Below are 14,856 nucleotides of genomic sequence, written 5' to 3'. Positions count from 1 at the left end.
CATGATAGCTCATGGCTTCCAGAAACCAAAAGTCCTCTTGAAAGATAGGGCTGGGAGTGGCACATAGCGCTTCAAATGTGCTCTGTTGGTCAAAGTGGTCTCAGGGCGGCCCAGACCTGAGGGAACGTGGGGCAGGCTGCCCCCCCCCCCCCACACACCTCTGGATGGATGGAGTGTCAGAGAATTTGTGGTCATCTTTAATCCATCACAACGACAACCTCTTACAAAAACTCAGATGAAATTAATTCCTCTTTTACATTAGGAAAACAGACACCATTTGATTTGTCCCAAAGTCAGAAGGGTGGTCCATGAAAGAGCTGGGACTAGAACCTACTGATTTTCTTGTTTAAGGCAAAAGCTCCTTCGTAATTCATAGGTTTACTGATTAAGTGGAGCTCTTCATCCCCTTGGTCCTAACATTTAAAGACCATTCACTGTGCTTTATGAATTCAGAGTTCTGAAAAAAATGAATCTGGTAAAACATTTCTGTTTTCCTGGTTCCATTCCAATCCTTGGGTCTTAGTAGGCAGCTGCTACTTCATCTCTTCTCTCCTGTGGTTGCCATTTCTTTCATTAACTGATCTTGATTAGAGATCTGATCTCAGTGATCAGCGAGGATGCCATCTTCATCCAACTCAGAGAAGAGGGCTGTGCCTGGCTTAAGTGCTTGAGAGGATGCTGCATGTAATCAACTCCATTACAGGCCATCAGTATGGTCTCAATGCTACTATTTTTCTTTAGGGATCAACGCATGCACCTTTCTGTTTCTTAGAATCAACTACTAGGAAGGATGTTCAACCAAGAGATTTTTACTTGTTAAATAGTTTAAAAGCCCCTGATTCCAAAATGCATTTGAGTCTGTTTAAAATATGTATGAAACAAATATACAGGATGAGGTGAAAGTAGGTTTACAGTTGTGAGCCTGCAAAACACAGCTTAATCTTGTATTCTTATTTATTAATTATTGTATTATTTTTAATATGAACTATAAACCTGCTTTTGCACCACCCTGTATATAAAAGATGAGAGGGAATGGGAGTAAATAATAACCGCTATTTATTAAGCTTTATGTCCCAGTAACTTCCTAAGCTTTGAACATGTTATTTCATCAGTCCCCTCAGCATAATGAGCTGCACTTGACAATAAGGAAGCTGGGTCTTGGAGAGGTAAAGTAACTGAACCTAAGACTGCAGAGCTAATAGACGCTTAAGGTCCCCTGAGGTGAAGACATAAAGCTAAAATCTCTACTTCTGAGAGTCTAGAATTCCAACTTGTTGGACTTGCTCCTTCCCTCTGGTAGGAGGGCAGGAAGTGAGGAGGAAGAATTTTCCTTAATTGCAGGAGTAGGGAAGAAATTAGCATGGAGCTTAAAATAAACAACTGTCTTTTCAGAGTTGTCAAAGTAAATTGTGTCCCCAGAGACATTTAAAGGCCATTTGATCACACATTTACACCTGGCTGCGTTGGGGAAGCTGGTGGCTGGTCTACCAGAGGGGGTTTGAATAGAGTTTTATAAGCAATACTTGGAAATGTTTTGCCTAACAAATGACTTTGCACATCTTAGTTAATCCTGGCCATCTGGAACTTCATTTGCCGCTTGGTAAAAGTTTTCTAGTTAAAGAAGAATGGGAAATGTCCAGTAAAAAGCAAGAGAACAGACCTTGTAGAGAAATCTCTTCCTAAAATGAGGCAGAATTGCTTTAATTTATGAACGCTGTCCACCTAGGTTGTGGACCAAGAACCCTTTCTCTTAAATGTGTTGTAATTTAGCTCCTTTCAGAGAAGGAAAACTCTGATTCCAAAAAACCTCCGCTGCCTTTCGGCATACCTCTTCAGGGGAAAGGCTAAGGGAGTAAACCCCGACAGAAAATCCGGAGCCGGAGTCCCTAAGGCGGTTTGACGTTGTAGTCAACACCGGCAACTCCTGCGGCGCACCTGAAGCCAAGCTGTATTGACTCCGTCTTTCCCTTGGACCCTTCAGCTGCGAAGAGAGAGGGGGGGTCTGCTGCATGGGCAACAGCAGACCCTCCATATCACCCTGCCCAGGCTCTGTAGCTTCAGCTTCACTGGAGAGGACACTCCAGCGTCATCGCAAGATGTCGATTCAACACGGGAGGAGACAGATACCGTGTCACTCCCGAGTCGGACTGCACAGCCATTCTCGGCGGTGCAGATAGACTCTTAAGAAGCTACACCATCGTCTCTCGAGACGGACGGCTGCCGACGAATTTAGCTCCTTTAGTAGAGCATGCAGTTCAAAAGCTTTGGGTTGTTCCTCGAGTGACTTGTAAAGAAACAGAATAATCCCTGGGGGATTTAGGGCAGGTAGCAGAGTCAAGTGATATAGTGAGGTTAATGACATCCTGGCCCTTGGGTCAGGCTGCTGGGTTGGATCTGGTTGCTACCACCCATGGGACCTTGCACAAATCCTGACAGTCTGTGTTTCTGTTTGCTCACCAGCAAAAGGGGGACATTATAATTCCTGTCTAGTTGTGAAGACTTAAGAAGATAATACAGATAGAGTCCTTGCTAAGTAAATGGATAGTAGCTATTATTATTAACTCAGCTAGGGTGCTCTGCCTGACCTCTAAAGAACTTGCAAATTTAACTAGCTACTTCTGTCTAATGGTGTTGTACATATGTTTTTAGGGCAGTTCATGGTAGGATCAATATTTTTGTTATTAGCAAGGGTAATATAAGAATTAAAAAACAACCCTAATAGATAAATATCATCATATTTCTATCTGGTCCAGATAACAATTAGAATTATTAAGGACCCTCCATTAGTTAGGACTAGAACTTAATTTTTATTAATCATTTTATTCAGTAATATTCATTTCCATCTACTTAATTTAGATTCTTGAATATAGCCTTCAAAAGGATGTTTATTTTTCTAGATTCTTTGCTAGAAAGCAAAAACCAGAAAGCGATGAGGCAAGATATTAGAAGGATACAAGGCGATTTATTCAGGGCAGCTAGCTTGGCAAGAATCTTGAATCCATAAAATCAAGTGGGGGGCTCTTCTTTGCCTCTTCCTAGCTTCAGGGGTTTGTTCACAACCTTTGGTGTTCCTTGGCCTTTGGACACATCATTCCAGTCCCCTGTCCTTATAAGGCCATCTCTCTGTGCATGTCTGCTCTTGTGCCCAGATTTCCCTTTTCAGGAGGGCATCAGTCATATTAGAGTAAGGCCCACTCTAATGACCTCATTTTAATTTGATTAGCTCTATGAATACCCTATTTCCAAATGAGGTTGCCTTCCAAGATACTGAGGTTTAGGACTTCAACATGTCTTTTGGAGGAGGGGACACAGTTCAACCTGTAACAGCAACTTAAGTGCAAAGGGAATTCATTGGACAGAGATGACCTGACTTATTAAATCAAAGGAAGAGCTGCAGAATTGGCAGCTGAAGGAGCGAGAGTACAGCTTCCCAAAGACCCAAGGAAAGAGCTACTCCCAGTCCTGCCAGGAGGTTGCTGTGGCAATAGGGGGACCTGTCCTGCTTTTCCCATCTTGGTGTCATTCTGCCTGATGTCCAGAGTCCCATGAGACAGTCTGCCTGATTGGGTGATTCTTTGGCTGGAAATGTCAGAATCACATCATTTACTTTCCCAACACCACTACATCAACAAATAAGAGATAATTCCCCAAAGATCTGGGAGGCTATTACCAAGAAAAAAAAGAAGGATGCTAAATGGACACAATCAAATGTCTAATCTAGGTCCTCTAGCAGGAAATGAGGTAGGGAGCAAATGTGGGGGTGGGGGGAGTATATTTTCACACACACCTAATCCATCATCTCTGTGTGAATAATAAAGCTGTGATAATTGTTAGTATTGGCATGCAGAAAAATTGGCCATTCTAATATAACTTGCCTTTCTTATAAGTCAAGAGTGCAGAGGGAATTCCAGCTAACCGTCATTCTTTCCATTACTGAGTTATTTTTAGAGTTGGCGACCATGTCAGTTTTACAGATAGAAAACAATGAGTTCCTGACTAATCCCCTCTTCCATTCTTTGGTCTGCTGTTTCCTTGCACTCTCTTTCAGGTCAGGACACCCACTGTCTCGTTGGCCACAGGAATCACAGTGTGGCCAGCTAGCTACTCCTTGACACCTTAGAAGGAAAAGTATAATTCCACCCTCCCCCCACCATCTCTGAGGCACCCACTTCTCATGCTTTAACATTGGACTCTCCTTCTCATTCCACCCCCTCCAACTCATCCCACCACCACCTCTTCAAAAAATACAGCCATTGTTATATTAGTTATGCTTGGAATTAAGAAAAGAAAAGAAGAGGTGGGGAAAATTAACAACGCGAACTACATAAAAGGAGGGGTAGAAGGGGGTGGCTCATCATTGAATGGTACAAAATCTTAAAGAATAGGCTTAGCCTCCAGGCTGTCTTTTTGCACTTATTATTTCGATTTTTGCAAAGACAAATAGCTGATAGACCTACTGTGATATCGTGCCTGTTGCCCAATTCCATGAACTGCCTGGACATGGAAGTGGCGATCTCCAAGGTTAGAATAACATGCAAGGAACGGTCTGGGAGTTAGAGGCATGGTCATTGAGTGGGGCAGGTTGCATCTCTGTTTGGAGGTAAGAATTAAGTCAGTACCATAGGCAGAACATAGACTCAAAGATGAACAATGAGTACCATGAGAAAGAACAGACCCTGATAAATGGGGATGAGGTGGTCTCTATCAGACGGCAGGAAATGATGAAACAGGAGGTGTTTGAAATTTTGCATCCTTAGAGAGACAATGAAGTGGTCCAGCCCAGAAGTAAGACATGCCAATGCTCTTCACAACTCATTGACCAGACCAGTCACTTGGCCCTGCCCAACAACAAGCTGGCCAGGAAATGTATGTTCCCAGAATGAGGGACTGGGCATACTTAGCTAATAGAAGTAATGACTTCCATTTGCCAAAATGCAAACTCCAGGTCCTTCCTCAATAGGCTGTGGTTCGGGAGACCCTTGGTATCTGCATTTTAAATAGGCCTCCTCAGGTAAGAGTCTGATGTAGGGGAACAGGGTGGGGTCCCTGGACCACAACATAAGGAACATTGACTTAGAGCATCACTTTAGTGTAGGCAGATGGGCAAGAGAATGAGGACAAATTTGAGATATTTGTTAGAGCTCAGATGTCAGGCCAAGTGTGAGTCACCTCAAGTTGCTCTCCAAGAGGACCATAGATGCCTGGCACTGAGGCCCGAAGGGCTGGGCTGAAGCCCCTAACGTGCCCAGGCACCAGGGTAGTGCTGGAGCTGTGCCTGAGACAGGGCAGCCCCTCAGCTGTGTGTGCAGCTGCTCAGGCACTGGGAGGAGGATAGGGATGTGGGGTTGATCCTAGGCAATGGTTCTCAGAGGTGATCTAAAATTTGTGTTTATATTAGCAGGAACTCATTGGCCAGTATAACATTTTACTGTACAATTGCTTTTTTCTTCCCTCTGTTGTTCTCTCTCTGCTCTCCTTCTTCTCCTTCCCTTCCTCTGCTACCCACCTGCCCCCTTCTCCCCATTATTTTCTCCTTTTTTCCTTCCTTATTTTTATTCTACTTCCCCTTCCAATTTTCCTCTTTCCCAATATTTCCTCTTCATATCTCCTTTCCTCTCCCCATTCCCTCTCCCCCCTTTTCGCTCATCGATTCTTCTCCCTCATTCTCCCTCTCATTCCTCCTCTCCCTTGGCACCCACTCCCATTCTCTCTCTAGGTATTATGCCATCTGCTGCCAGCCTTTGGTCTATAGGAACAAGATGACCCCTCTGCGCATCGCGTTAATGCTGGGAGGCTGCTGGGTCATCCCCATGTTTATCTCTTTTCTTCCTATAATGCAAGGCTGGAATAACATTGGCATAATTGATTTGGTGAGTAGACCTCATGCAGACCCCTGCTGGTTAGCTGTCTGATTCACTTTGCTTGCCTGGGATTCCAAATCAACGACCAAGTTGGGTGGATATCCTAAGAAAGATTCTGAGAGTGGTCTGAGCCACGACAAGAACAACAGCAAAAAAAAAAGGCAAGCTAGCAATTTTGAATGCTTTACTGTGTGCCAGAAAGAATGCAAAATTTTTTCACCTATAACCCTGACAATATCCTTTGCTCGTCTCATGCAGATGAGAAAAGTCAGGCTCAGGAAAGTGAAGTAACATGCCCCGTAATATACCTAGGAAGTAACAGAACAGATGTTCAGAGCTTAGCATTCAGACTCCAGTGCTCCAAGAGGTCTTTCTCCTATTTCATGCTGAGAGTCTTGGAGGTTGTCGGTGATCCACAGAAATCATATCATGTGAGTGGCAGCTTCTGGAGAATGAAGAGAGCCCTGGACCAGGAGTTGAGAGCTGAACCCTGAGCCCAGTCCTCTCATTGACCACTTCCTGCTGTGATGAGGAGATCCACTGGTCCCCCGTGGAGAACAGTGTCTCCCAGAGGGTAGGAGAACAGCATGGTGGCATGTGTCAGGCATTTACTACCCCACCCCATCTAGGTGATTATTAAGCATCATCCAGCTCTGACCTACTTCATGATGACAATCAAAAGCTAGATCTGGATTCATCACCAGCGATATATATTCCTGAAGGAAGTAGTCAGGCTGTCACTTTCAAGTTGATCCCAGGACCGTGTTGCAGCAGGAAGGGGAATGGAGAGGAGAGATTGAGAGCGAGCTCCAGCCCAACAGAATCAGTTAGAGCAGGAACTGCCCCGTCTTCTTTTCACCCCATTCCTAGCGCCTAATCTTGCCTTGTTCTTTGTCCAGGACAGGATACCCAAACCAAGGCTGGGCGAGGATTTGCATGTGGTATGTCAGAACCAGAGCTCCCAGGGCTTCTGAGAGCAATGCTGGGGACACAGGAGTGGAGAAGTAAAAGGGGACCCATACAAGGGACTGTATGGATATTTTCCTAAATCCTATCCCTCCTCTTTCAACCTTTCAGTTTTATCATGCTTGGGGGAAATGAAATTTAAGTTTCCAACAACCAGTAAATAGCCAACAAATGCTGAACACTTACTGTGTGCTGAGTCCCATGTGAATTGAATCACTTTTTATGAACTTCATTCAGGCCTTACAACAAGGCTATGAAGTAGATCCTACTATTGTCCTCAGGAAATGAGGTTCAGAGAGGTGACTAGTAGCTAAGGTCACAGTGGTCGGGAGGCATGATGACTGAACCTAAGCTCACTGGGCTCCGGGGTGTAAGCTCTTACTGTTTGTGCTAAACTTATTCCTTATGGGAGAAAACCTCTGGAAGCACAAGATTTTGTGCATCAGAACCTTTAATAAGGGGCACAGCACTTTTACCTGATGATGTAGCATTTTTCTGGAAACACCCTATGGAATCTTTGTCCATTTAGGAGAGTGAGAGGTAGCCCCTATTTCCTCAGTGGAACCAGGGGATGGGGCATCTCCTTACTGTCAACATGTCTAGTCCTTGCTCCAATATGTTATGACTGCATTTCATATTTTCCAATCATTTGCACATTGAATCTGCCCAGAGAGGAGCTGGCAGAACCCACATGTTCACGATACATATACAGTAGATTCTCGTTATTCGCAGTAATTAGGTTCCATAAAGTTGCTGCAAATGTTGAATCTTTACTCCCAGAAGAGATACACGGTTAGGTTCCTTCAAGTCTTTGGTTGCAATATTTTCATCAGCTAATCAGTACATAAATATATTCTGTTTGCAAGAGAAGCCCATGAAATATAAGATGACAGAAAGTTTGAAAATAAAATAATAGAAAATATAATATGCAAACACTAACCAAAAGAAAGCTGGTATAGCTGTATTGGTATCAGTGATAAAATGAATTTAAGGCAAATAATATTACTTGCGATGAAATGAGGTATCTTATAATGATAAAATGTCAGTTCAATAAGAAGTTATCCTATAACCTTGTACTATACTATGAGACAGGATACTAAATTACTTGTGTATTTTAGTGTCATTCTGTCCCGCAGCTGTCTTCAGCCAAGGGCTATTCCTAGAGAAGGCTGGTAGCTAAGATCTGGGAGAAGAGTCTTTTAATCCTTCAACAGAAATCTAGTGCATCACAGTATCTAATATGGTGAGGAATGCAATGCAGTCGGTGTAATTCACTGTATGAATAAGAGAAAGAAGGGAGAACCCACATGATCATATCATTACTGCCAAAAATGCACTGACAAAATTCAGTGTCCATTTATGATTTTTAAAAATCCTCATCAGACTGACACTCAGAAGAGAACATTCTCAATCAAATAAAAAGCATTAACCAAAAACTTACAAGCATCATACGTAACAGCAAAGTATTGAAAGCTCTCCTCCTAAAACTGGGAATGTAACAGTGGTGTCTAATCTTACTGGCTTTCTTTTTTTTCAAAATTATACTGGAGGACTTGTCAAGCTCAGTAATACAAGAAATGTTATTAATATTGAAAAGGAAGAAATGAAATTGTCATTATTGACAAATCACATGAGTGTACATGGAGAAAATTCAGAAGGTTCTCGAGATGAAATATTAGTTAACTAATTTAACAAAGTTGCTGGATACACGTAGCCAATATACGAAAAAATTTTCACTGATTTCTAATCCTGGCAACAAACAACTAGGATTAAGAATTTTAGCATGGTACCATTTGCAATAGAATAAAAAGTCAAATACCAGGAATAAATCTAACAAAAGATGTGTAAGACAGTTACACAAAAATATAAAATATTACTGAAATAAATTTTAAAAGACTTCAGTAAAGGGCAAGGATTACCATGTTTGTGAACATGAGGACTTAACATAGTAGAGCTATCATTTTTCCTCAATCATTCTATCTTAACCCCAATCAAAATCCTAAAAGATATTTTATCGAAATTGATACGTTAATACTCAATTTTATCTGGGAAATGCTGAGATTATAAGAATAGCCAGAACAGTCTTGGAGAACATGCGTCACACTTCAAAGACATTTACTACCAGATGCGTTGTGTGCACGCAGACTGGAGAGAGGACAGGCGGAGCTACGCTGCTGGTTGGGCGGACAGGTCGAAAAGTGATTTTTTTCCCCTATTTTATTTCTCTTCTTCACTGGGACATTCAGCCCCTTGTGGATAGGCAAGCCCTCTGGGCTCTGGGACCTGATCATATTCCTTGTCTACCGTCAAAGTTCTAGCTAGGTGCTGTAGGCTTATATGTAAAAAACAAACAAACAAACAAAAACTCTGCTGATAAACCTTTTTTCTTTCCTTTTACTCTTATCCTTTTTTCCCTTTCCTTCTATGCTCCCCTCTCTCCCCTCTACCTTCCATTTCTCCTTTTCTTCCTTTTTCTTTTTTTATGATTTTCCTCATTCCCCTCCTACTTTTTCCACTTCGCTTTTTTCTTCCCTTTCTCCCTTCCTCCTCCACCTCTCAGATAGAAAAAAGGAAGTTCCACCAGAACTCGAACTCTACGTACTGTATCTTCATGGTCAACAAGCCCTACGCCATCACCTGCTCCGTGGTGGCCTTCTACATCCCATTCCTGCTCATGGTGCTGGCCTATTACCGCATCTACATCACAGCCAAGGAGCACGCCCACCAGATCCAGATGTTGCAGCGCGCAGGAGCCCCCTCCGAGAGCAGGCCCCAGCCGGCAGACCAGCACAGCACTCATCGCATGCGGACAGAAACCAAAGCCGCCAAGACCCTGTGCATCATCATGGGTTGCTTCTGCCTCTGCTGGGCCCCATTCTTTGTCACCAATGTCGTGGATCCATTCATAGACTACACTGTCCCCGGGCAGGTGTGGACCGCTTTCCTCTGGCTCGGCTATATCAATTCTGGATTGAACCCCTTTCTCTATGCCTTCTTGAATAAGTCTTTTCGACGTGCCTTTCTTATCATCCTCTGCTGTGATGATGAGCGCTACCGAAGACCTTCCATTCTGGGCCAGACTGTCCCCTGTTCAACCACAACCATTAATGGGTCCACACATGTGCTAAGGTGAGTGCCTAGGGGCTCAGTAGATTTGGTTTATTGGCATGAATCAGGAAACTGAGCAACTGTCCAGTTTTCTGTTTCCAAAGGGGTGATTCTTGAAAACCTGTATAGTGTTTGTAAAAATTAAAGAAAACCTGCCATCTGGTCATAGAATAGAGTAATGGGTAAGGGCTCGGGCCCTAGGGAGGCTGACCTACATTCAAATCCATTCTCCATAGCTCTGTGACCTTGGGTAGGTCATTTAACCATCCTGAACCTTAGTTGTGCTTTTTAAAATTGAGATTATAATTAGGATATCTACATTACAGGGTTTTTGTGAGGATCAAATGAGCTAATGTACACAGGGCACATGGTACAGAGCCTGACATCTAGTAAGCACTTAGTAAATATTATCTACTATTATTTATGGGTAGTATGGAAGGGTAATGAATGAAAGCATGGGCTTTAAGGAAAAATTGACTTTATTTTGACTCTTGGTGCCATGACTAACCATTTGTATAATCTCTCTTGGTTTTATTTTCCTCAACCATAGAAAAAATGGTAAGAATGATATCTATTTCACAGGGCTCTTGTAATGATTAGAGATTGTATTCCTATAGGGTCTGATACATTGTCAACACTCTTAATACTACTAATAATGTTTCTAATATCAGTAGGTATAGGAGTGATAGTTCATTGCCTGATACCTGAAGATAACCATAAAATAACCTGATAAACTGAAATAAATAGGATGATAAATATGGAACAATTATGCCATGTGATAAAGGATATAGTGGGGGTATAGACAATCTAGAATGGGGATGTGAGCAAGAAAGAAGCTGATTTGGCTTCAGGCAAATCAGGGAGGGCTCCACAGAACAGCATTTTATAGGAATTCAAGATTTGGAGGAGAGATCAAGGCAGCCATTCCGGGGAGAGAGAACAGGATAAGGAAGGAACTGGAATATGAAAGAATACAGAAAAGTCACGTGGTTTACCCAAGGTCACCTGGGTCAATGGATGTGAGAGTGACTTTGGAGTTGAATATTCAGAGAGTAGTCATGATGCCTCTTTCCAGACCCTGAGAATTTTCTAGCTATCCCTAGAATGGTCCTCAGCTGTGAAAAGCCATGTGTGATCAGTACATTCATCCCGTAGCAAAGACGAACTGCCAACAGCATTTTTTTTTCTTCATCCTGCAATGCACAGGCATTCTAATGGGTGGTTCCTTCTTTGAGACAAGCATTTAATTTCTCCGATGATGACAGTGGGGGTATTTTTATTTGCATGCATGAGAAAAGAGGAGAGGAAAATAGGGTTACTATGAAATAGAAACACCTTGCCTCGGGGGCTGCTCAGAAGCATGGATTCAATTTTCTGCCTCCCATGTGGGCAGACTTGCAGCTAAAGCCTAGGCTGGTGTTGAGATTCCGGCTGGTGGAAGGGCCTCCGAGGATATTCCTACAGGATGCCATTCTTAGTAACTATGCCTTAGTGAGTGCTGTGGAAAGGCTCCAACTATAAAATAAAATGTGTGTACAAGATCTTCTGTGCGGGTGCCAGATAGTTTCTAGCTATTTGAGCTAGCAGTTGCCTGAGCCCAGGCTGCCGACCACTTACAAAGAGAGTCTGCTTCAGCATTGTGTTTGCTAAGCCAGGTGTTTAGAACTGGGTGGCCTTTCCCCTGGAAACAGTCATAGAGTTTCGGGGGTCTTAGGGCAGCCCAAGAAAGCCGGCTTTCCTTCTATGTACGGCTTTATCCCTGTGGCTTCTGGAAGTCTGCTGTGTGATGGTAAAGCAGAGATAACAGGTTAGAGGTGGTCTGTGGATACACTCCACACCTTAGTCCTTGCATGTCTTCACAGGGTCATGAGTGCAAGAAGTTGGTCTGAGATACTTTTCTGTGGGGGCGAGGAATCTCACAATAATGGGGCAGCCTATCCAGAGAGAAGACTGAAACTTGAATCCACTGGGGAGTAAACTTGCCCAAAACAGGAATCCTGCCTGTTTTATTCACTGCTACATACAATCCGTTGGCTGGTGCATAGTAGGAACTTAAATTCTTGATGACTAAATTAACAAATCATACAATTAATTCTCCAGATCAGCTGTATCAACACAATTTTTTTTATTTATGTTTTTCTTTAAAAATCCCACAAGCAGGACATCAAATGCAGATGAATCCAAGGACCATGAAATTTAAACAATCAAAAGTAAAATCAGCTTTTATCCTGCTATTCCTAGCCCTAGCCTTTATTTTTCTTCGTACTTGTGTGCTTTAGACAATAGAATTCCTTGCTTAACTCCTATAAGACCAAGTTTTCATAAGGGTAGAAACTATGACTTTTATTTATGTACCATATAGTCCACTGTCTGCAAAACAGTAGATGATCAAATGATCAATACATTTTTGCTGATGAAATGTCTTCATGATTGTCTTTAGGCTGATGAAAGATTAAAACACTCAAAATTAAAAAGTTTTTTTTCCCCTGAGACTCTAAAAAGTATAGAGGACTTAGTCTGCAACCCAGAAATCACATTGGGGAGAGCCAGGTCAGGGCAACACTCTGAAATTTGGGACCTTTTTCTCTTAAGGTGTTTTTTTGTTTGTGTGTTTGTTTGTTTGTTTGTTTTGAGAGAACGGAATTTTACTCTTCCAGGTTGAATTAAAAACAGGCCAGTCTGGCCCCGGTGGTTTAGAATGATAGGTCTCCCATGCTTGGCACTATCCTTTGGCCCTTGGACTTAACAAAACATTTTATCATTAAACAGCAAATGGGTAGTCAATAAAATAAAATATGCTTTTGCAAGACATGCTTCTTAGAGAACTTGATCACTCAGATTGTACTAATGGACACAGTAGCAGAGATGTATGCAGTTGTGATTGGATGTTTTCTTTGGCTACATATTCTCTTTGAGATATCCAACCCCCAATCAAAATAGAACTGAAGATACCACTTGGTTGGCTGATGAAATAGTTTGTCTTGATATAGAGTTGGCATAGCCTTTTAAAAGTTTCCAAACATGAATAATTGTCATATAAATGTTTCTTGGGGCACTTTTAATTTGTGTGCACATGTGTGTTGGAGAGAGGCAGAATGCCAGATTGTGGGCAGTGGGTGCTAAGTGGTTTGCCACGTGTGTGAAATGAATTGTAGTGAATTTGGAGTCAGCTTCTCTCTCCTCATCACATCCTTAACTTGGTCCTATAGCTGTTTCTCTCATCCACCAATAGCTCTCTTGGTCGCATGGGGGAGGGAAGAACCTTGTAAGAAAACATTGGCTGCTTTTCTGATCAAGTCAGAAATAACGAGGTTCTCTTGTCCCATGTACTATTCAACATCATATATGCAAAATCCAAATGACAGAAAGAAGAAATATGAGGTATAAATTTGGGGGAAAAAAGGGTAAATTTGCCACTCTTTAAATATGATCATCTACCAGGAAAAACCCCTGTAAACTGTGAAAACAGATATTTATTTCATAAGGAAGTACAGACGTTACTAGACTTCTACATACCAGAATTAACCAACTAGAATGGGAATTGGGAAAAACATTACCATCTACAAAAGCAATCAAGTTACTTTAAAAATGTAAAAGAAAAGTGTAAGACCTTTACTGAACGAAACTTGAAAACTTTCCTGAAGAAGAAGAGCAGGGGTCTACCCAAGGGTCATTGTAAACCCAGATGAGATTGCTATAAATTCCAGTTTTTTCTTTTGAAGTTACAGGAAATTCATCAGAAGTCCAGGTATGCTGAGTCTGGAACTTGATTTATTAGGATCTGAGGTTTGATCCACAGTAACCAAGTACTGAGCATCTAACATGCCAGGCACTGAGTGTAAGCTGGTAAAATGGAAGCTGGTATCTCACCGATCTCACAGCCAAAGAAGGAGACTCATAAGCAGACAACCACAGTACAGGGGACATCACTGGAGTTGTGCACAGGTTTACTGAAGGGATTGCTAACCAAACAACAGTTGCCTTGTCATTACTGATGATGGTCCTCCAGTCTGTACTTCTGCTCTTGCAGTGGGTGAATCTTACCATGGGATGAGCCTGCTCAATGGTTGGGCAGCTCTAGAGATGAAAAGTCTTCCTTATAGTGAGTTGAAGTCTCTATTGCTCTGACTTTTTCTGACTGGCCCTAGTTCTGCCTTGAGCAAGATAAAGCCAAACTACATCTTGTCTATTGAAGTGACCCTTTCTGTATATTTTAGTTATAAGTCCCTTCTGAGGCTTTCTTTTAAAGTCTGAGTATCCCAATTTTTTCCGTTACTCTCCATGCAATATTGTTGATGTTTTGGAGAACATAATCATGTCCCTTTCCTTGTAGCCTTTGCTTTTATTATTCTTGGTCATTGTTCTTCAAAGTGTGGTTCAGTAGACCACTCACGTTAGAATCACCTGGGAATTTAGTAAAAATAGAGAATCTTGGGTCACATTCCCTGAATTGGGGCAAGTTAGGGGAAATAACGTTGTTGCCAAATGACTCTTATGCATATTAAGCTTTGAGAACCACAGTTTTAGATTTGCATCAATAAGGACAGTCCAATATTTGCTAGCATTGACTGTGCTTCAGGGTTAAGACACATATTACAATTCTTGATTCTTTACATTTTTTTTATTGATTGATTTTAGAGAGAGAGGAAGGGAGAGAGGGAAAGAAGAAGGGAGAGGGGGAGAGAGGGAGAGAGACAAATTTGTTGTTCCATTTATCCACACATTCATTGGTTTCTTCCTGCATGTGCCCTGACTGGAGATCAAACCCACAACCTTGGTTTATCAAGACCATGTTCTAACCTACTGAGCTACTCCACTAGGGCAATTCTTAGATTCTTTTAGACTCTTCAAGGTAATTATTTTATCTGACATTAACAAGTAAAATATGGGAGAAATTTTCCTTAGAAGCTTCCCTTGGTTC

At 42.1% G+C, this 14,856-nt stretch overlaps 1 protein-coding gene across 1 annotated transcript in view; it reads left to right on the top strand.

The window, feature by feature from the left end:
- The window catches only part of HTR4 (5-hydroxytryptamine receptor 4), a 137,863-nt gene that overhangs the window by 82,192 nt on the left and 40,815 nt on the right, over positions 1–14,856 (top strand). Inside the window, exons 5-6 of the mRNA XM_090288361.1 lie at positions 5,717–5,870; positions 9,388–9,956. Of these exons, the coding sequence (XP_090144487.1) occupies positions 5,717–5,870; positions 9,388–9,956 (723 nt within the window). The remainder of the gene's footprint in view (positions 1–5,716; positions 5,871–9,387; positions 9,957–14,856) is intronic.

This window comes from Furipterus horrens, unplaced genomic scaffold (assembly GCF_987537825.1).
Source record: "Furipterus horrens unplaced genomic scaffold, mFurHor1.1.pri manual_scaffold_10, whole genome shotgun sequence".
Taxonomy (NCBI): Eukaryota; Metazoa; Chordata; class Mammalia; order Chiroptera; family Furipteridae; genus Furipterus; species Furipterus horrens.
This window is presented reverse-complemented; position numbering and strand designations above follow the sequence as displayed.